Source organism: Leopardus geoffroyi, chromosome D1, assembly GCF_018350155.1.
Source record: "Leopardus geoffroyi isolate Oge1 chromosome D1, O.geoffroyi_Oge1_pat1.0, whole genome shotgun sequence".
Classification (NCBI taxonomy): Eukaryota; Metazoa; Chordata; class Mammalia; order Carnivora; family Felidae; genus Leopardus; species Leopardus geoffroyi.
In genome coordinates, this window is record NC_059329.1 from 74,451,426 (window position 1) to 74,475,035 (window position 23,610).

Consider the following 23,610-nt stretch of genomic DNA (forward strand, 5'->3'; position numbering starts at 1 on the left):
TTTGTTAGTACTTAAGCTTTCCTTTATTATGGCTTTAAAAAAAATAATTTTTAAAAGTGCATGATTCCTTTGGACCACTGTTTAGGAAAGATTAGAGATAAAACATTTCTGGTAATAAATTAGTCATTTGTATATATGTTCAGATTAGAAAATGTCAAATATTGGAGAAAAATCTATTTTAAATTAGCTCAATTTAAATATGGGGCCATTTCATGTAAATATCTAATCTGAATCTTCAGTGTTTCGCGTATTTTATGTGTTAATTCCGTTATGCCCAGTCTTATGTCAATAAATTTCTCAACTATCCCAGGTAAGATATAAAAAAAATTCAACTCCTGTCAATGACTTTATCTGTTTTCATTACAAGCAGGATGAGAAACTTCTGTTCCTACATGAAGAGTCACAATAGGAAAATAATTCCCCCGATTCACTAGCAAGGGGAAAATAATACTGTAATTCAGCTGTGAACTTTCACATTTTGACTCCAGGACACTTCGATTCAGCAAACAAGGACTGATTCCTTTCAAAATTCAACCCTGGTTGACAAACACTGAGTTCACAGAGCCACAGATACAGAAGTTATGGACACTGGCAAAAGTATTCCCAGGAAGGTGGCAGGGTTTTGAGGCGGTACCTTTCCTTCCACAGCAAATGTGTTCAGGAGGCTCAGGAGCATGACTCAGTTTTTCTCAAAATATTATGACATTGTGATGAATCTTCTTCCACTAGGCCTGCTGAGACCAGAGAAACCGATCACATTTTTCAAGCATGCTTTGTATCAAGGCTCTGAAATCCCAAAGAAAAGAAACAAGCACATTTAGTTTTCATTGTTCTATTTACAAAAAAAAATTTTTTTGAACCCACAAAGAATTAAAGGATTCAAAAAGCTGACGGATTCTGTGCATCAAAAGACACAATCAACACAGTGAAAAGGCATCCTATCCAATAGGGGAAAATATCACAAATCATATATCTGATAAAGGGTTAATATCCAGAATATATAAAAAATTCATACAATAACAAAAAAACGTGATTTAAAAACAGGCAAAAAGACTTGAATAGAAATGTCTCCAAAGACGATATACAACAGCCAACAAGCATATGAAAAGATGTTCAACATCATTAATCACTAAGAAAATGCAAATAAAAACCAAAATACTTCTCACCTCATGCCCATTAGGATGGTTACTATCAAAAAATAATAGTAATAACATAACTACTGTTGGTGAGAATATGGAGAAAATGGAGCCCTTGTGCATCATTGGTGGGAATGTTAAATGGTGTAGCCCCTATGGAGAACAGTATGGCAGTTCCTAAAAAAAATTAAAACTAGAATCCCATATGATCTAGCAATTCCACTTCTGGGTATACACCCAAAAGAATTGAAAGCAGGGTCTCAAAGAGACTACTGTAGTCAAAATTATAGAGACAGAAAATAGATTGGTGGTTACGAGAAGCTACATGGAGGGGGTCACGAGGAGTTGTTGTTTAATAGGTAAAGTTTAAGGTTTTCAAGATGATATGAACATAATTAACACTACTGAACCAAACTTAAAAATGGGTAAGATGGTGAATTTTATCTGTATGTTACCAAAATTAAAACAAAAGCAAAAAAAGCCCTGAGACAACTTGATATTTGGTACTAATAACTGTCTTCAAGAACTGAGTACACACCAGATTTGGGTATTCACATGAACTTACAGAGTGTCTTGGTCACAAGTATGAGACACAATAATTACTTTTAGCCTCTTCCCTCAATCACCTTCATTAGCAGAGGCGTCTCACTCCCCTCATCTGTTAGTGAGGGGCTGGGACTGAATGATCTGTACAGCCCCACCCCCTTCTGAAAATCTCTGAGCTTCCACATTCCCCAAGCACCTGTGGAGACGGCATGACAAGGGCATGACAGGTTATTACCTCTGTCTTTTCTCCGCAATCCTTAGGATATCGCAGGTTCTAGTAAACCTCTGTGACAGCTCAAGGGTCAAACCACATTCCTGTAGCAATGACCAGGCCTGATCTGGGCCCATGGCCTTAGCTAACAGAAGTGCCACGTTTTCCACATTGATGGGAGAAGGCCCATCACTGAAGTTCCCATTCTGTGACTTCTGGGGGGCTGGCTTTGTACTCTCGTTCTGTACGAGATGTAGGAGAAGCTTCCATTCCTCCACAGTCTCTGGGATCCAACCTACACAAACACACAGAAACACACAATTTTGGCTCTAATGGCTCTTAATGCTCTGCCTGCATATAGGAGACAGTCAGAACCATTGTGAAAACATTTAAAACCAAAACATAAGAACATAATATCATCCTAACACAAAATTGTTTTCTGAACATTTGTTGAATAAGTAATTCATGATAAGGAGAGGTCACAACATTAGCTTCAAAATTCTTCATTTCGCTCACTTAGGACTCCTTGGGTACAGTCTAGGCTAGGCACATGATGTGCAGTGGGAGACCAACCAGACATGATGACCCCTACACTCTTCTGGAGCTCAGTCTAGTAAAGGAGGTAAACACAGACCTAAATCTATACTTATAAACTGGGCTAAGTGCATTAAAGGAAAAGGTCAGGGAACCATCAGAGAGAATGGCATGTTTAGGGGGAGTCTGAGAAGGGCTCTGTGAGGATGGGATAGATGAGCAAATAGCTGAAAGACCGGGCAAGCTCAGAGATGCACATGCCTGTGCCTCACATATGGACAAGCGTGAGGTCGCAGGGTGTCGGGAATGGAGGGTGAAGGAGCCTGCATTTCTGACAAAGGAAACATGGAAGGCAACTTGACACAGAACAGAACTGGAATTCAAGGAACTCAAAGAATGGCCTACAGTGCACAAAGGCCTGGATTTTATTCTGATTTCCATGTACCATGTTTCAAGGAAGGGAGCCACGTCATCCAATTTTTGTTTTTAAGAACCCTTCTGGCTGCTCCAGGGAAAATGGATTAAAGGTGGGAGAGAATGGAAACCAGATGACTATTCTGAGGTGACTGCAGCCATCTAGGCGAGTAGCTAGGACCAGGGAGCTGGTGGTGGAGCAAAAATATGTAGACAGATATATGAGATACACATCCGGCAATAAAACTAACAACGCCTTGAAGAGCAATTAATATGAGTTATGGGGAAAAGAGAAGTGTCAAGAAAAGACCCCCATTTAACACACCAAGGGTAAGAACAGCTATTATTTTATTAACAAAATGGGCAGAAAGGATTTTAAGTGGGATTTATTTTGTTTATGCTTCTTGAATTTTCAGTTTTTATCTATAACAAACATTGTATCATGACTTTAAAAATGTAAACCACGTATATCTTAACTATTCTGCTAAGATATTATCTTAACTATTATCTGTTAACTATATCATCTTAACTATTCTGTTATTTTTCAGAAGGATATGTATGTTTATAGTTTTAGTACTGCAGAATCACCTGGCCCTCCTCTTCATTTCTTTTTAAAAAAAATTTTTTTTAAGCTTTATTTATTTTTGAAAGAGAGAGAGAGAGAGAGAGAGACAGAGTGTGAGTGGGGAGGAGCAGAGAGAGGGAGACACAGAATCTGAAGCAGGCTCCAGGCTCTGAGCTGTCAGCAAAGAGCCCAATGCAGGGCTTGAACTCACAAACCGCGAGATCATGACCTCAGCCGAAGTCGGACGCCCAACCAACTGAGCCACCCAGGCGCCCCCCTCCTCTTCATTTCTGAAACAAAGATGATAATTATTTTTGCAATAGTTGGGACATCTGAAGCTAACTAACACTTGCCAGTGAACTGGCTTTTTTGCTCTGTTCTAACTTTCTCTCTCCCACACCAATAGAGCTGCAAAAGGCTATAGGTCACACTGCTGAATGAAGGACCCTGATGTCATGCAGTTGGCATCTTTGCACTGAGAGGAATAAAGCAACATGAGAAAACAGACCAAGATGGACTCTCAGACCTCAGATATCAGTGTGTCAAAGCCCTGGCCTTCTGTCATTTTATCTGTGTTGGATTGATAAAAATTTAAAAACAATTTTTAAGTATTTAAATACTTGGGAAAGCTGGCTGCCACTCCACTTTAAGTTCATTTTAATGATACCGAACTGTTGGCTGTGTAAAAGGCAACATGGTGCAAAGAAAAGACTCTGAGCATAAACTTTAAAGACAGTCAGTGAGACCTGGGTCTGAACACCTGCTCCACCAGTTGTATAGCTTTGGGGAAACTAACTGTCCTTCCCCCAGACCTCAATTATAACTTCTGTAAAACAGAAATAACAGTAAATATCCCAAAGGTTTGTTATTTAAACAGCAGATGGAAAAGTGTCTAGTGTAGTGACTAACACATAGTAGGCACTTGTTAATAGAAAAATTGCCTATAGTTTATTCTAATTATGATTTTATAATATACTAAGTGGTACTGATAAAAACCAAAACAAAACAATGGGCACCTGGGTGGCTCAGTTGCTTAGGCGTCCAACTCTTGATTTTGGCTCAGGTCACAGTCTCATGGTTCTTGAGATCAAGCCCTGAGATGCACTCTGCACTGAGAGTGCAGAGCCTGCTTGGGATTCTCTCTCTTTCTCTGCCCTCCCCAGCTCATGCTCTCTCTCTTAATAAATTAAATAAATAAAAAATAAGTAAATAAATAAATAAATAACAAAGCAAAACAAAACAAACCTCCACAAATTTGACAGCTAACCAGGATTACATACAGGATCACCGAAATGTTCAACCAAGTATCCTTATTGAAAATTCTGCAGTGGCTTCTAATATACTACAACCAAAAGTAACCAACTGGGACTTACATACCATTGTCCCCTTCCATCAGGCTCATATCGTTAAGACACACAATGTTGGTGAAGGCCTCTCTTCTTCTCTCCAGCTCCAAACAAAGAGTAAGATACCCAGGCCAGAAACTTTAAAGAAACAAAAATTGAAGAAAGGAATAAAAAGGAATTTATCTGGAGCTGTGCTGTCCAATAAAGTAGACATTAGCCTTAAATTTAAATTAAATAAAAAGTCAGTTCTTCAGTGGACTAATCCATATTTCAAGTTTTCAAGTGGCTAATGGCTACCATATTGGACAATGTGGTAGCATTATTCTATTATCTACTAGATAATAGAAATAATTAGAAATAACTAGATAATATTCCTATTATCTAATAGACAATTCTATTAGACAGCCTCGATCTAGAGTGTGTACGAAAAAAAGAATAAAAGCTAGAGATAAATACTGATATTTGAGGCCAAGCACTAGTTATGAGATGTGTAAGCTTATATATACTTTATAAACTTTCAGATTTCTTCCCCAAATATGCAAACTATGTAAGTTCTCCTTGACTCTTCCCTCTCTTTTATTTGCTATACCCATGGTTTATAAGTCCCACTGTATTTTCCCTCAGAATGTCCCTTGGATGTGCTTCTTCTGCTGCCATACTCATCACCAATTCAGTCATGCCTGAATTACTGTGACAGCTTCCTAGCTGGCCCTCCTATCTCCAACACCAGAGATGATTTTCAGAAAGCTCCATTCTTATCATGTCATTTCTGTACCAATAAATTCTTCTGATGAGCTTTCAAGGTCCTACATGATCTCATCACCTACCACACCTGGCTAGTTTCATCCCTTATTATCAATAAACAAATATGTATCAAGTACCTATCACTGTATGAATTAGGAATTACAAAGAAAAAGAAAGACCTAGGTCCCTATCTCCAAAAGATTATAATCCAGGTAGAGCCATAAGATAACACTGCCAGGCAATAACTAACTAATATGCGGTATGGATAAAAAGCAATGGTCAGTTTCTCATGCCCTTGTTCTTGCTGTTTCTCTCATCTGACCCACCCTCCTCTTGGGCTCCTTTATCAATACAAATCCTGTCCAGCTTTCAAGGCTTTACCTCCAAAGTCTCCTCCCTCCTCCCTAAGTCCTTCACCAACAATTCTATTGAGCACATTCTAATCTCTCCCTTCTCAGGAACCCTGTATCAACTGTAACTCTTAGCACATAGTCTGGTGCTTAATTAAATACCATCCAAGTGCCTGAGAACTGGAGTTAGCTACCAAGGACCAGGGGGAGAGAGGAATTAGTAAAGGCCAATGTCTTCTACACAAAAGAAAAATATGTATAAAATTTTAAAAGAAAAAGACGTCTACTTTACTATCACTTAAAATAAAAGTCACTTCTCTGTAGTAAAGAGAATTCCCAAATGATAAAGCATATCAATTCAGGTCCTTCACTATAAAGTTATGAACTAAGAAGCTAATCTTTAGCTTCTAAAACAATTCTCACTTACCCATGAGACCTACAGATGTCAGCCATTTTCTCTTTGGTTGTAAAATCTGCAGGGAGTTTAATGAGATGGAGCAGCAGCTGATTGTAACCCCAGGAAAGCAAGTGTGAATGGGGCCTGTGAAATGAACAACTCTCAGTGAATTAGACAAGAAACACTTTTTACAAAATGCTTATGCACCATCTAATAGAGAAGTATAGAGTTTAATTATATTTGTCACATAATTAACATATTGTCACTTATTTTTCCCATTATTATATTTTTATATTATAATATCCATTATATCATTATATCAATTATTATTATATTTTTCAAACATTTTTACTTGGCTTTTGAAAAATTAAAAATAGCTATTTTTCCTGTAACAAATACCTGTTTATTTTTTAAAATTAGACATTTTAGGTAATAAAAAGCAAAAGAAAGAAGCCTATAATTCTCACTCATAGCCACTGTATCTCCTTCTAGACCTTTTGTCTAGGCATATATGATAGGCATATGGCGGGGCGGGAGGGGGGGCTTTTAAAAAGCTTCTCTTAGAGGTAAACACAAGAGACATTTCTAATACGTTACATGTATCAGTATGTATTTCTTATGGATTATTTTTTTTAGTCCCAAATCAAGCTATGTCAAGAAATTTCCAGGAAGAAAACATACAATTTCCTCCCTCTAATACAATGGTTTAACCATCAAGGACTCTTAATGGGGATACATGAAAGAGCTTAATTATCTGAAATCATGTACAAAATTGTGCAGGGATGTGCATTTTTCTGAGAGGAATCATCGGAAATCTGTAACTCAAAAAATGTTCAGAACCACTAAGAAGTACACTCAGTTTCCTTACTACTATGACTTGGGTCAGTCTCTTCCATAGCTATTCTTGAAGTAAGCCCAGAATGCTATGAATGAATAAAGCAGTTCCATTCTAGGAGAACATCGGAGCTGGAAGGAGAACTTTTATACCTGGGGTTTCCTTCATCATCCATAGTACTTGTGCTTGGGGGAGCATCGTGGGTCACTGCTAAAAGCAGCCAATCCAATCTTAAAGATTCTGGTTGTAGAAGGGACTCAAGGAAAGATGGCCTAAAAGAAAGTTGGGGAGAAAAATCACCAATCTTCATGCTGAGAAAGGAAACATAAAATGTAGGAATGTGAAGAAAATGTTATTAGGGGACCAAAATAGTAGATGAAATGACTTGAAAACCCTCCGCTACAAAATGTCTAGAAATGCTGGTGAAAATCTAATAGCCTATTAAATGAACAGTTGAGCTCAAGATAATAAGGAAAATACCAAAAGGCCTAAAACAAAAAGAGAAATGAAAGCCAGTAGGGCAAATGTAAATCAATGAGATGAAGAAACGGCGGGGGGCGGGGGGGGGGGGCAGGTGTTGAAACCAAGGGCCATGTGGAAATAGGAAATGAGACCTCAGTCTAAAAAAGAGATGAGATCTGGGACTGAGATCCACAAAAAGCTGGGATATTATCAACAAAGAGGTGGCAATAAATCCACTCACCAGCAGAGACAACAAGGAAGCTTATTTGCCTTAGTGTAGGACGTGAAGCAGGGGTTTAATTTTACATTGATCATCACTGATTCACTGAGAATCCCTGAGACAGAGTGAAGAGAAGTACACTAGCTATGTGCACATTTATGGTATGTGTTGTGGACTGTGAAAGAACGGTACATGACTGCCAAAATCATCCTTTCCATAACAGGTGTGTCAAATGTGTGGCAGGTGTCAGTAAGAACATAACAACAGCTTATACAAGGGAAACAATGCCTTATCAAAAGAAAAGAGAGTCTGCAAATATTCTCGCCTTCTCACCGTTGATCTTCAGGCCTTGATTTCACCAGACTGTCTAAATAGGCCAAAAACTGAGCAGGATGATGATGACAAAGTTGCATGACATCCGAAGGCAAAATAGATGGGTAAAACCTGATTAAGGACCGAAGAGCAGATTCTCCAAACGTTTCATACAATCTGCATTTAAAAACAAAACCAGTTAGTCTCCAACTTCAATGAGATGATGTAACTTGGTTACATTATCTAAGCATTTATTAGAAATAAAAATGACAATCGGGGTGCCTGGGTGGCTCAGGTGGTTAAGCTTCCAACTTTGGATCAGGTCATGATCTCATGGTGAGTTCCAGACCCGAGTCAGGTTCTGTGCTGACAACTGAGAGCCCGGACCCTGCTTCAGATTCTGTGTCTCCCTCACTCTCTGCCCCTCCCCTACTTGCGTGCTCTCTCTGTCTCTCAAAAAGAAAAAACAATTTTTTCAAAAAGAAAAAAAAATGACAAGAAGCTGCCCACCATACGACTGAGTAAAACTTTAGAGATTAAGACCAAAACCAAAACAAAACACCATGACTTTAGTTCATATAAATGGCAGAGGACAACTTACCTGGCGGCATAAGCAATCAACAAAGGACTGTCAAAGGGGACTGAGTCATTCACTAACTTTAATCTTGTTGGTAGGTCTCCTTCCTTTATCTCTATATACGCAGGACTGGAACTTGCCATTTCTGAAAGATAAAGCATACCCTTTTCCTTTCATCTTGTAGCTGTAAATACACAGTTCATGAACACATTCATTCAACAGTCATTAGTTATGGACCTACTGGGTGCTTGGCACAATGGTTAAGCACTGGAGGACAAACAAAAAAAGGACAGGACACAATCTCTACTTTTAAGGACCTTAAAATCAACCTAGATTACCACATGGGAGCGAGTTTCCCAATGACTTGGAACGTGTCCTGGATATTATATGAGCAAGAAATAAACTTCTACATCTGAGTTATTGTGACACATTTATCACAACAGTTTAGACTACTCAATTATTAAAATCCTGGGGCACCTGGGTGGCGCAGTCGGTTAAGCGTCCGACTTCAGCCAGGTCACGATCTCACGGTCCGTGAGTTCGAGCCCCGCGTCGGGCTCTGGGCTGATGGCTCAGAGCCTGGAGCCTGTTTCTGATTCTGTGTCTCCCTCTCTCTCTGCCCCTCCCCTGTTCATGCTCTGTCTCTCTCTGTCCCAAAAATAAATAAAAAAACGTTGAAAAAAAAAAATTAAAAAAAAAAAAATCTCTCTGTGCCTCACTCTTTTCACCCGTTAAATGGAGTAACACCCTCCACTCTGAAAATAATTCTAAGATAGGAAATGAAACCTCCTTAAAGTGTTTAGCACAATATGTGACACACAGTAAGTACTCAAAATATGGCATATATTATCTCTACATTAGTAAGTTACATAAATGATTTTCTTGTTTTTATATGACTGCATTTGTAACACATTTCATTTGAATCCCAACTTCTCCAATTTTGCTATATATATGTTTTCTGAGTATGACTTTAAGAGAAATAAAATGAATTTCTTATAATACAGTTGCAAATTAAACCATAAAAATTAAATTGAGTGGGAAACAGAATGGAGGTTGACCAAAATGGAAATAATCTTGTACTTAAGTCTTTTTTTTAAAATGCAAAAATGCTAAGATGCTATTGTCCTCTATACTGATTTCTATTTGATAAGGCAATCTGATTATTACCTTTCAATCCTTCAATAAAAGTATCCCAAACACAAGGACTTTTAGCGTAACTAAGCTTGATACTCTCCTTTGCTCTTTTCAAGTCCAGGACAAAAAAGTACTTCTTTATGAACTGACAAGCCAGAATTTCAGGAGAGTACTGTTGCAAAGTGTGGTCCACATGTCCACTTGTGCTTTTGGTCTCAGAATTCAATACATTCAATTCCAAACACAACGTTGCCAATTCAGCCAGATCCTTCTGAAGACTGTTAGCTATGCTGCATGGAGAACACACTTGGAAAAGGTCATCCAAGGGCTCCCTCAGACTACTTGTAGATTCACATGTTCTTTGATCAACAGTTTCTTCATTGCCTAAAGAGTCTCTTTTTTCTTTTTCATTATCTTCATCTAATACTCCCTTTTTTGACTCATCAAACAATAGCACATCCTGGTTTGATGCCATGGATGAGTTACCAGTATCTGAAACGCCTGAAAAGTCCTTCATGGCAAATGTTTTTTCTAACTGCGAAAGCCACTCCTGTAAAACCATTCTCAGAGACTTGGGTTCAAACAAAACCAGTGGGTCCTGTAGCTTGGTCCTACACAAGACAGACAAGTATGAAATTTATGTTTCATGTGTTTTTTTTTTAAAACAAATTATTTCATGCTAAGCAAACCTACTGGATATAACATACTTATCTGGAATAAATGTTACTTTTCAACTCTTTTAACAATTATCTCAGCAAGATGACAATACGAGAGTAACTTTAATACTAATTGTTGAATTTCAATTACAAATGAGACTACCTTTGCCCACATGGTCTCAGGACCACTCCTGATGACCTTGAAGTCATTCCCATTCACTATAAAACTCTCCCATTCAGGGCGCCTGGGTGGCTCAGTCGGTTAAACATCCAACTTCGGCTCAGGTCATGATCTCATGGTTTGTGGGTTCAAGCACCATGCCAGGCTCTGTGCTGACAGTTCGGATTCTGGAGCCTGCTTCGGATTCTGTCTCCCTCTCTTTCTGCCCCTCCCCACTCACACTCGCTGGCTTTCTCTCTCTCTCTCTCTCTAAAATAAACAAACATAAAAAAAAAAAACCTCTCTTGTTCATAAATACTCACATTGCTTCTGCTGTTGCTACTTTGAGGTCTTGGAACTTGTCCTCTTCTGGAGGTTGACTAATTACTTCTTTTTTCTCCCTAGAGAAGTGTGAAAAGAGTTAGAGGGGATCAGAGCTTCCTTAAACAAATATTTCTAAGTGCTTACTAAGTGACACGTACTGTACTGAACGTTACATGACACAAACAGATGAATATAAAAAATGATCCACGGCTTCAAGATGAGTAAACTCAAGAGAGAAAGAAAGGCATGCAAACAACTAACCATAACATAAATGAGAATAAAATGAACGCTAAAGAGCGGCACAAACACTGTGTTCGTAAAGCACAGAAAAAGGAGTAATTTTTCTGATAAGGCAATCAAGGGAAGTGTTCCCAAGGAGGTGGTATGTGTATTAGGAAGAAAGGGGGGATGGGCACCTGGGTGGTTAAGTGGGTTAAGTAAACGACTCTGGATTTCAGCTCAGGTCATGGCCTCATGGTTCATGAGTTCAAGCCCAAAGCGTGCTTGGGATTCTCTCTCTCCCTCTCTCCCCCACCCCTCCCCTCTCACATGTGCACCCTCTCTCTCTCTCAAAATAAATAAATAGGGGCGCCTGGGTGGCGCAGTCGGTTAAGCGTCCGACTTCAGCCAGGTCACGATCTCGCGGTCCGTGAGTTCGAGCCCCGCGTCGGGCTCTGGGCTCCTGGCTCAGAGCCTGGAGCCTGTTTCTGATTCTGTGTCTCCCTCTCTCTCTGCCCCTCCCCCGTTCATGCTCTGTCTCTCTCTGTCCCAAAAATAAATAAATGTTGAAAAAAAAATTAAAAAAATAAATAAATAAATAAAATAAAATAAATAAATAAATAAACTTAAAAATAAAAAGAATGGGGGGGGGGGGAATAGCACAGGTGAAAGAAACAGCATGAACAAAGGTAGTGAAGTGTACCCACCCAATGCTCTGACAGGACCAGAATAGAGAACACTTAGAAGCATGCAGTTGGAAATGAGGCTGGAAAGGTGGGCTAAGGTCAGAGTGAGGACTGCCTTAAATGCCACAACAATACCTGTACTTTTTGTCCTGTAAATGTAAGCATTCAGGAAATTATCCTAAATTATCTGACTGCCTACCTACAACTGGGCCTGTGGGTCTCTCAATTCCTGGGTGAGTACTGAGCTGGTGTGCTTCTAATGCTCAGATCCTACGAACTGTGAGTTAAGGCAGAGACCAGATGGACAAGACATTTCACACTGTGCCAGACCAAGGGCTCTGCTACAACCCCACTACATAAGGACTATGCCACCAGCATATCATGCTGACATGACATCAATGCCAATGCTCTCATCCTACAGGCCAGAGAGCATTAGTGACTTACCCAAGGCCACACACTAGTCAGAAGCACAGCAAGGACAAGGCCTAGATCTTTGGTAATCCTACTCTTAATCTAATAGTCTTCTCTAACATCCCAGAAGTTTGAAGGGATTTGGAGGGGAGGGATGTTGTGCAGAGGACAGATGAAAGAGGTCCTAATTAAAACTCTCTCTCAATAGACTTGCTATGGGTAGGTGTCATTTTCCAAAACTTACTTTACGGTGTTCACATTTTTTAGGAGCTACACAATCTACAATGAACAGGGTCAGATGTGTGCCTTCTCTAATAGCACACAGTCTATGGCTTTCTTCAAGATGACAGTTCAGTCCTCTAGAATTTACCCAGATTTATATGTAGGAGCTTACTCAGTGTCTTCTTCTTTTGGGCAAGTGACTGGACTCATATCCTCTTCACACAACTGCTCATCACCCCTGGGTTCTGGTCTTATTTTCAAATCAGGGCCTGTATGAAGGGTGCCAATCTTCTCAGTAGTTTTACGTACAAAGCTAGAGACACTGGAAGTCAAATACCAAAAGACTAATATGAAAAACACCTCATTACTCCCAAGAACAAAAATTCAGTACCTGAGTTCTCTCTGTTCCCATTAGTCCTAGAAAAGCAACTTGGACTTAATAAAAAGAAAGACTATATTTATAGCAACTTCCTTAATCAGCTACATATTTCATATAAGGCCCACATAAAACATACAATAAAAATTCACTTCATTTACTAAACTGCCTTGATTCAGTGCTAAAGAAAAAGTCTTTAACTCCAGCTCTGTCTGCGATGTTTCTATAACTTAGGCAAAGGAGGCCATGTAACCACCTGCCCCATACTGCCCAGCAAATTAACAGAATTTCTTCATGAAATTCAGTGGCTAACTAGTCACATTATAACCTCCTTTACAAGCAAAACCGTATCTGGTAAGTGAATCATTATACTGTACACCTGAAAGTAATACAACACTGTATGTTAACTCTACTGGAATTAAAAAAAAACAAAAAAACAGTATCCAGTAAGACTCAGATAAGTGGTTAAGTAGCTATACAAGTCTTTGCTCTCAAACTGGAATGCCAATTCTAGGCCCATGGAGTAGTTGGAAAGACTTCCAAAGAGTCTCTAATTCTAAGTGCAAATTAAAAGGATAAAAAAAAAATGACTAATGATATATGGAAACTGTTACTATCAGGGATGAGGAAAAAACAGATTTTTCAAAATTTTACTCTGTCTGGGATGGAAGACACATTTGTAACAACCCAAATACCCAACTACCCAAAGAGGGAAGCCAAACTGTCGAAGATGGAAATAACAGGTCGTATGAGAAATAACCTAAAGACTTGTTTTTTCTTATTCAAAATGTCTTTCCATCCTCAGCACAAAAGTACCTAATGTGACAACTGAAATGAAACCAGAAACAGGATTAAGGGACAGGACTAATTAGTTTACCTTTCCTTGACCGCCTGAAGAGACACAAGAGGAGAAGGAGAACGAAATGGTAATGGAATGCTGAAGGGAAGGAATGTTTCATTCTTATCTGTCTCAAACGTCACAGGAACATGAGAAACACTGTCTGATGAATGTAATCAGGGGAAAAAGAAACAAAATTTAATCACACTGGAGTTTTTTTTAATCTTTAAAAAAATTCTAAAATGAATAAACCAAAGGAAATGAAGGATTCAATACTGAAATCACAACTGAGCCAGATACAAATGAGCAGAACACAGGTTTACAAGATGCACGGGATGGTCCACATATAAAACACTGAGGCAGGTACCTTCATTTGCCTACTAACCCTGAATCCCCATAAGTCAAAAAGGAAGTTTAGAGTCTTTATTAAGCTCTTCTCAACAGTTGAGTCACAGGAATACTCGAACATCGAAAAGTGAAGGCAATGGCCTCCAAAACTGTAGTAATTTTTCATTCCTGATGGAAAATAATTTGGTTAGTCAAGATAAAATTGTTCTGCTCCTTTGATTAATGACTTCCTTTCTTAACTCTTGGAGCATTTTGACGTGTGATTAAAATTACAGACTGTATCAATATTCACCTAAACAGGAGGGGGAACACAACTAAACCTAAACTCATTCTTCTATGACAAACAGATCGACATGTTTGAGTGGAAAGTCTGTCAACATAATTAAAATTATTAACACCATGGAGAAAACTCAATGCACAAGTTAATCCTGGCAAAGAGAAGTCACAGAATATAACTGCTTCATGTCAGCAACCAACAAAATGCACCGTTATCACCTTCATTCCCGTGTGAGCTCCAACTCTGATCCGGTTGGTCCTCTTCTTGATGTGAGGTGAATTCTTTGAGTCTCTCATCTTCTGAGAGAGTTTGGCTGTGAAGAGAACAAGAGTCTTCATCTGACTGACTGCTTCTTCTACTACTAATGATACGATAAATACCGGAGTCCAAGATGCTGAAACTTTCCTAAAAATAAAAAGAATCCCAAAAAAATCAAAATAAAACTTTCCTTCATAACACAAAAAATGGTTTTTAAAGAGAAAAACCAACACGAGTAAGTAGCAAGTCAATAACAACAATTATGGCTTAATAGAACAGACTGGTGAGCAAGGTTTAGGCTTCTGGCAGCTGGACCACCCTCACATGCTGATGACGTCACACTAACATATCTTTCTCTAGCTTGCCTCCATGAATCCTGGCTGTGAGAACGGGGAGTCACGAAGACAACCCTGAGCTGCACTATGACTCACATTAGCACGAAGCATCTGAAATCAAAGATTAGGAGCAACTTAACTTGTGCTGGAAGCTATATGAGGTACTAAAACAGAATATAATAAACAATGACGAAACAAAATATGGCTCCAAGACATACCTAAGTGGAGGCTTCATAGGGCTGCCCAACAGCTGAAAGAAAGCCCTCTTGACAACTCTCCCCTCTCTCTAAATCTATCACATGGAAAGAAGATAAGCTTTGGGATCTCAGGAGATATAGGAGTACAACCTGAGGAAGAAAAGCCTTACTGTACAGATAAACCCTTTGAAAAGTAAAAACACCTACATGTGATGAAATGGAACTTCTTCTACTGCTGCAAGCTGAATCCAAAGGTTCGAATTTTAAGATCAATTCTTCCAGTTGAGAAATCAGATCACTATAGGTTGTGAGGTCCAGCTGAGATTTCAAATGCTCCAACTTATCCACAGTCAAAGATTTTCTTCCCTAATGAAAGGGTAAGTAGAAACCAAGTAGAATAGCTTACTATTTATAATGAAATCTAAATTCAGTGGCCAATATACTGAAAGAGATCTAACAGAGACCATAAAACCTCAAAGTTGCTTTAAAAAGGTTTAACAAGGTAGTAAAAGAGTTAATGAGAATTATCTTAGAAATTAAGAATTAAATGCTATTGTACACACAATCATTCCCCCTTAAAACAAGGTCTGAAATTCAAGTAAGTTTATGAGAAAATTTAATTTTCTTTTACGTGGGAAGTATTCCCTTTTTCTTACCCTCCACCCACCCCTAGATTTATATGCCATGCCTCCTGTAGGGATTTATGGGGGCTTCATTTGCTAATAAAGACAAGCAACTTTGTAACACAATCCTGCAGGCTAGGGTGGTTTTAACAACTGATATGAGTATGTAAGCTCTCTGACTCACTCTGCTGGCAATGATAGAGTTTTGGAAAAGACAGCAGGTGCAAGCCGCCAGGTTCCACAGGCCTCTCCTCAGCAGGCGCTCCACACAGCGTTCCACAGATAACAGAGAAAGATGTGAGACTTTCCCATTCAGGTGCAAACAGAACAGCTCATTCTTGTAGACGGCCACATCCTGAATATCTACAAAAACCACAGGGGTGAACACACAGAAGTTTAAGCAAATATTCCTTTTCCATTTTGGCAAGGGCTGCAATTATTCTAAGAAATTCATTTTTTACAATGAGTTTGACCTGACTGAATTTCGTCTCACTTATACTTGCATTTCAATGAAGAAATCATATTTTAGACACTTCTAAAAAAATAAGAGACAAACGCATCTGTTTAATCTAAAATTCTATGTTTAAAATCTACTGTTCTAAACAAAACAAATGAGCAAAGGAAAGAGAGAAAGACAAAGAAACAGACTCTCAACTATAGAGAACACACTGATGGGTACCAGAGGGGAAGCGGGTGGGGGATGGGTGAAATAGGTGATGGGGATTAAAGAGTGTACTTGTCCTGATGAGCACTGGGTAATGTATGGAATTGCTGAATCACTATACTGTACACCTGAAACTAATATTAAACTGTATGTTAACTACACTGGAATTTTGAAAAGTAATAATAAAATAAATAAAAAAATAAAAAGCTACTTTCTATGAAAAGGAATTGGGACTTTAAAAGAGCACTCTACATTAGAGGCCAGACTACAACAGTTCTGAGAGTTACAATCTAGTGTCAATGAATAGATTTTTTTTTTAATTTTTTTTTAACCTTTATTTATTTTTGAGACAGAGAGAGACAGAGCATGAACAGGGGAGGGTCAGAGAGAGAGGGAGACACAGAATCTGAAACAGGCTCCAGGCTCTGAGCCACCAGCACAGAGCCCGACGCGGGGCTTGAACTCACGAACCGTGAGATCATGACCTGAGCCGAAGTCGGACGCTTAACCGACTGAGCCACCCAGGCGCCCCAATGAATGGATTTTTAACACAGCATGTAAATTGACAAACAATTCATGAGAAAAATACCTGTCTTGGCAGAACATCACAAAAGGACTTAAAAAACTAGTTTTTGATATCACTTATAGGTAGAATCTAAAAAAAGCCAAACAAGTAGAAGCAGAGTAGAATGGTGGTAACTGGAGGGGCTGGAGGGGTAGTGGATGTTGGTCAAGGGGTACAAAGTTAGAAGACAAATAAGTTCTAGAGATCTAACGCACACACAGCATTGTGATTATAGTTAACAATAACGTATCACATACTGCAAAGCTGCTAAGAGACTAGATATTAAATGTTCTCATCATAAAAGATAGTAATCATCACAATATATAGTTGACCCTTTAACAACATGAGTTTGAACTGCACAGGTCCAATGATATGTGAATTTTTTTCAAAAAATATACTACAGTAAATCTATTTTCTTTCTTATGATTTTCTTAACATTTTTTCTTCTCTAGCTTTATTGTAAGAATACAGCAAATAATACATGTAACATACAAAGTATGTAAACTATGTTATTAGTAAGGCTTCAGATGAACAGTAGGCTATTAGTAGTTAAGTTTGTGGGGAGTCAAAAGCTACATGCAGATTTTCGACTTGTCTGTGCCCCTCACTCCCACGTTGTCCAGGGGTTAACTGTGTAACTGTATCAAGTCAATACTTTGTATGCCTTAAACTTATACAGTGTATATGTCAATTTTTGAAAAAACAAACTCGTTTTAAAGGGACAAGCTTAGTGAACTTAATCCACAAGAAATCAATATTGATCAGATTGGTAAATAATGGTTCCTCTTTTTTATATTTCTACAAGGTAAAAAATGACCCAAAAAGATAAGATACACTCTCTGAGTAGCAATGCTAACACGGCTAGATGTCTTCTATTTCTGGTTTAAACTAAAAAAACAGAGAGATTGACTTTCTCTGCCTCAGCCACATAAAATGCTGTTGCTCTCACAAGGACTTCTTGAACCTCAAACTATTAAGACACAAAATGGAAGTTCAAGCAAGACTTCCAACAGGCATCAAAATTCAGGGTAAACAGAAGGAAAAGATTAACTCATTCAATCCTTAGCAGTGGTTACTAATATTAAAGAATAAATGGAAACTGTATTTAAAACTACCCATGAAAAACTAAATAACTGACCACAAATTCACAAGTGGATGCTTGCATTATACCTTGTGGTGGGAAATGTCTATGATGTTAACCTTTATAAGATGTGTCACCTCATTCTATTTCTCTACTTTTCACACTGCAAATGAATTCTCCTACAATAACTGAATCCTTCACAAGCATGAGATTAAAAATTACATAAGGAAGAAAAATACAATTACCTTTGATTTCACTCCAAAGAAGAACTTGAACATTCTGAGGAATGAAAATATAAATTCCTCTTTCTGTCCACGTCACCACACAGTGCTCACTGCAAAAGAAAAGAGAAGTTAAGAGAATTCTAGTTTGCTTGGATACAGAAGTTTGTGATACAATTCCCTGAACTCAGACCCTCACATCAGCTATAAAAGTAAATTGAGACTGTACAAAAAAAAAAAAAAAAATCACAACAGTGATCCAGTTAATCAAGTCCTGACACCCCTTTTATGTCTGTAGCAAAGGCCCCCTAAAAAATATGATGCCAAACTGGGAAAAATTTAGATACATACACTAAAAATCTTCTAGAAAAAGAAAAGGCTGTTATCTTACTAATGTTTGTTAAAGCAGCCGAATTCCCCATAACTAGTATGAAATGGGCACATTTAAAACAGATGACATACCTCACCACAAATCACTGCTCTAGTGAAACACTTTTAGGGATGGTAATATTTTGATGTCCGTAGTAGTGAGCAGGCAATAAAAGGTTGAAAACTCCTGGTCCACTATCTGCCAGGAGCTTTATCAAAGTCCCTACCTATTATCTAACCTTGTGGCAGCCCATCAAGATAGAAGTGTTTTTTCTTTTTTTCTTAAAAATAAACACTTAAGGGGCGCCTGGGTGGCGCAGTCGGTTAAGCGTCCGACTTCAGCCAGGTCACGATCTCGCGGTCCGTGAGTTCGAGCCCCGCGTCAGGCTCTGGGCTGATGGCTCAGAGCCTGGAGCCTGTTTCTGATTCTGTGTCTCCCTCTCTCTCTGCCCCTCCCCCGTTCATGCTCTGTCTCTCTCTGTCCCAAAAATAAATAAACGTTGAAAAAAAAAAATAAAAATAAAAATAAACACTTAAAACTTAAATAATATGCCCAAGGACAGTCTGTCTCCAAAACCTGGACCTTTCTCTCTCTACCTCACAGGATGTACTTTTTCTCTCATTTATCCTCACTGACCCATCTACCAATTATTATTATCTAGAATCCTGATTATTCCACGAAACTGCATTTTCAAAAAGTCATAGATTTCCTAAATGCCAAATGAAATAACTCTTCCTTATCCTTTCTTCTTGATCCTCATGCAGGGGCCAAACCCCACGGACTGTTCCTTCCTGAATCTCACCTCCCTGGACTCCGGGACACTGCACTTTGTTGGTCCACCTCCTTCCCCAGTCCTCTGCTCCTCTCCACGTCTCTCATTTCTTTCATACTCCTTTGCTTATGTATCTCATTTACCCTCTCAAGGCTGCTACTATTTCTCATATACCACTGGTAAACTCTGTTTCTTCCCCTTGGTCAGGGCAGCCGAGCTTGTAATACTCTCACTCTAGCCATTTCCCAAGGATCACAGAAGTGCCACGCCCCTCTGGAATCCTCCGAGAGCCAAGGGCAACTACTCTTCCTCCTGCACTCATCCTACTTCTTCTCAACCCTGTTCATATGGCACTTAGTCATGAACTGTACTGTTGGAACCCTTTTTATTATTGTTCAGATTTTTGTAGAAATACCACATCTCTCCAACAAATTATAATCTTAAAAACAGGAACCTTTTTTTTCTTTATACCCCCAAGAGTACTAAACATGGTACTATGTGGCTATGAAACTAGGAGTGGTATTTAACAGGAACTGGATCCTCACACAAATATTAAACATCTTGCCAATATAAGACCAGATCACTGTCCCTATGGGAAAATAATCTTTGACACAAAGATGGAAGAAATGGTCAGAATGCTAATCCAAAGGAAGAAAAATTGGAAGGCTACCTTCAGGAGCCAGAGGAGAAAAAAGCAAGAGGCCAGAGGACCCCTGAGTAGAGTTATAAGATCATGATTTTGACACTGAAAGTGATACTCAGCTTGAAAAGATTCCTTAGGAAATCTTAGGAGAGAGGTTCAGGTAAAAGCTGATACTTTGTAATTTATACATCCCTCATCCCCTTGTCCTTTCTTTGATAATAAAGGGACTAGAAGGTAGCCTAAGAGCATTGGTTAAAAACTCAAGGAGGGAAAAGGGATACTATTTACCCAAAATAAAACTAAGCATATAAATTTGCCTCCCTGTGGGATTTGCGGGTGTAACAGTAAAGGTTACCATAGGACACAAGTGTATAGGTGAGGGGGGAAAAGGAAACAAACAGCAACAAAAAGCCCTCCTACTCATGATTTAAAAAAAAAAAATCTTCATTGAATTCTTTAACTGAGCTATTACTTGAGAGCTTACTATGTGAGTAACACTGTGCCCACAGCAAAGGAGTTGACAATCTGGTGCTGGGATGGATATTCAAAGTACAGTGAAATAGGGGTGGTGACAGAGTAATGAAAAAGGGTGACAATAGTGCCCAGGAGTAAGTGTCTAATCTAAGCCTGCTGGAAGAGTCTGCAAAGGCTTCAAACTGGCATTAATTATTGCTTAAGCTGAAGAGTAGGCACAGCCAGATCATCAAGGGCTTTGTTTGCTATGGCAGAAACTGTAACAGGAGCTTTAAATAGCTTAACTCAAAAGAGTAACTCTACCAGAAGAGCCAAGCAGACCATGGTCTTGCCATTAGAAAACACACCCTTGAGTAAAGGACTTCCTCACATATCACATCACAGTCAGAAGTGTCTATGTGCCAGATGCTATGCCAAGCACTAAGAATAATATAATGAACCAAACAGAAACAAAGCCCTTATAGAACTTACCCTCTAAGAGTAAGACAAACGTAAATGCTGTATGAATATGTAATTAGAAATAGTAAAAAGTACCATAAAGGAAGAGTTTTTAATATGCTTTACCTAATTTTCAGGGAGAATCATGAATTTACTAACGTGATTTATGAATTTATAATTTAATGTGAAATACGTCAGTGTAGGCAGTGTGACATATACCTACATTAGTTAGGGGCAATTAGTTCGCGTTTCAAAAGTTTTTTAAAAAAAATCACATTCTAAGAGCGGTTAGTTAGCCTTTGAAAGAACCCAATCAGCAGTCCCTATAACAGACCACCGTAAAACAATCTCTAAATAACATTCTCTGAATCTGCATTAGAGATCTTAACATGTTAGCTTAAGGGATACTGGAAATAATATCCATTGATGAAATGAGCTCAAGATATACAGACTGGCTAGAAATCATACACTGGCACCCCCATGCTTGAAGAACAAGGTGTAAGAATTGGCAAACCCAGCCTTTAGTGACACTGTGTGCTGCCCCTTAATAGAGGACTTTAGCACCTAATCCAACTGGAAGGCTAGCTAAACCCTGATGTTAGAATACAGCTGAATGTGCAGATCTTTCATGCAAGGTACTTGTCGGAGCACCTAAAGGACAGAAGCTGAAAGTTCACCAAGCTTACAAGAACAAGTTCTACAATTATTTTTGTGCCTACTTGCTAGAAGCATACATCTGTGTGGCTGACTTCAGTCTGAGACTTGCTTTCATTTTAACCTCCCACCAGGCAGGGGAGGTTATGAAAAGAAAAGAGTACTGACAGTTCTTAGCTCTAATTGTCAGAAGTTCCCTGACAATTATAGACTGTCCAATTGGTTTAGGTCAATTTGAAACAACAAAAAAAGAAGCATACTTCTATGATCTTTTTATTCCTCTTAGAACACGTCATGTAACATAGTCATTTCCTGATTTTCCAAAAATATCTTAGTACAAAAACAACGTTTAAAAACCCACCCGTGAACAAGAAACAAAGAGACAAAGTTAAGTGCTCGTGTTTTTTTTTTTGAACGATCAAAAGGAGAACTTACCTAAGGTGCAAGAGTTTGGGGAAAGACAAAGACTGGGAAGATCCAACTGTATGATCATACTGAGGTTCAGATCTAGGAAGTAAACAGTCTGTTAATGAATTAACCACAACAAAAAAGTATGCTGTTCCCTACGTAGGAAAAGTTTTGCAGCATCTAACTCATCTGCCTTTATTCAATCTACTTTAATCGTATCAAAGATAGCTGGTTAAAGGCTTTTTTTGGTTTCTCTAAATCTTGAGTAAAAATTCGACTTCACTTTTAGAAAGCATAATCTTTAATGCGTCTAGAATATCAGAGATTTCAACCGAACTCCTGCATGTAAATTCCTCAGATAGTCCCTATCAGCAATACAAATCATTACCTTAGAGTAATCACAGGGAGAGGTGGTGACGAGAGGAGTTTCTTAAACTGATGTGTGCTTATAACTTCCCCATCAAAGTTCACTTCCCACATCCTAGAGCCAGGGCGAGCACAATATATTAGGGGTTGCTGGCCTGCAGAACATCTTCCAGGGAAGAAACAAGCTCCATATTCTCCATCTCTTTCCTTGCTTCCGATTTTCCAAAATTTTTCTCTAGTCCCCCCAAAAGAAAAAGCACGTTTACTTATAAAAAAATCAAAAACAAATGGCACTACTAATGGACATAATAACCCTATGGCCATAATAACCACACCCACAATATCCTCTCTGTATTCATATCAGCAATATATTGGAAAGAACAGCAGCATGGAAAGGTCAAAATAGGGTTTTGGTTCTGATTTGCCATTAACGATTTCTGTAACAGGAAGCAAACCACTTCACGTTAGTGCTCAGTGTATTATCCACAGAATGAGGGGCTCAGAATTCATGTGAAGGCCCCTTTCAAATCTACAAAATGAGTGCTAGCAAACCATTTCATACATCCTTAAATCCTATTATGAAGTGGTTTAAAATCTATCCCAAATCACCTTGCAAAAGGTTCTTTGGACACTCCGTGGAAGTTACTAAGCTACCTCTGCAACCCTGTCTTCCAGCCATTCTCCTGCCACAAACACCCAGTAAACTCTTTGCTCTTTCCTCAAAATGCCAAGTCCTTCTGAAACTCTAACTTTGAACATTCTGTTTCCTTATGATTACATGAACTAAATACACAAAAGTGCTTAGTACACTGCCTGGGAACAATGGAAGGTGATAATCTCTTCCTAAAACCTGCTTTACTTAAGTATTCTTCATGACTTCACCATTCTTCCACAAGACACTTCCTTGATGCCCGTAAGCTGAATTACACGCTTCCCATGGCACTTACTACCTTATATATGGCAACTGTGTCTCTTTGAACAATAGATTATGACTTTCCTTAAGACAAAGGCCATTTGCTTCTCTTCTTTAGTTAAATTCCCAATATATAGCACAGTGTCTGACCCACAGAGAGCATTAACTACATTATAGTGCTCCATGCTCTCAAACTCTTCTATTAGAGAATGACCTAATATGCCCTCTAGTGTGAATTTACTAGGTGACCTTAGATAATTCAATATCCTTGTACTTATCTGTTTTCATGGGTAAAAAGTAACACAGCTTTAGTACTATGAAAAACTGT

The 23,610-nt window shown here is 38.7% G+C and overlaps 1 protein-coding gene across 7 annotated transcripts in view; it reads right to left on the reverse strand.

Annotated features, from left to right (window-relative positions):
- The window catches only part of HPS5 (HPS5 biogenesis of lysosomal organelles complex 2 subunit 2), a 40,441-nt gene continuing 16,831 nt past the window's right edge, over positions 1-23,610 (reverse strand). For 5 of the 7 annotated variants that reach the window (XM_045484703.1, XM_045484702.1, XM_045484705.1 and 2 more), the window contains 17 exons: positions 22,392-22,604; positions 22,031-22,102; positions 18,269-18,357; positions 15,898-16,076; positions 15,298-15,456; positions 14,510-14,705; positions 13,715-13,838; positions 12,634-12,783; positions 10,923-11,000; positions 9,817-10,394; positions 8,674-8,794; positions 8,094-8,249; positions 7,231-7,350; positions 6,274-6,387; positions 4,784-4,890; positions 1,918-2,188; positions 1-786 (listed from right to left, as the gene is read on the reverse strand). In XM_045484703.1, the coding sequence (XP_045340659.1) occupies positions 726-786; positions 1,918-2,188; positions 4,784-4,890; positions 6,274-6,387; positions 7,231-7,350; positions 8,094-8,249; positions 8,674-8,794; positions 9,817-10,394; positions 10,923-11,000; positions 12,634-12,783; positions 13,715-13,838; positions 14,510-14,705; positions 15,298-15,456; positions 15,898-16,076; positions 18,269-18,357; positions 22,031-22,102; positions 22,392-22,604 (2,788 nt within the window). In that variant the 3' untranslated portion in view covers positions 1-725. The remainder of the gene's footprint in view (positions 787-1,917; positions 2,189-4,783; positions 4,891-6,273; positions 6,388-7,230; positions 7,351-8,093; positions 8,250-8,673; positions 8,795-9,816; positions 10,395-10,922; positions 11,001-12,633; positions 12,784-13,714; positions 13,839-14,509; positions 14,706-15,297; positions 15,457-15,897; positions 16,077-18,268; positions 18,358-22,030; positions 22,103-22,391; positions 22,605-23,610) is intronic. The other 2 variants (XM_045484706.1, XM_045484707.1) reach the window with 1 other exon arrangement.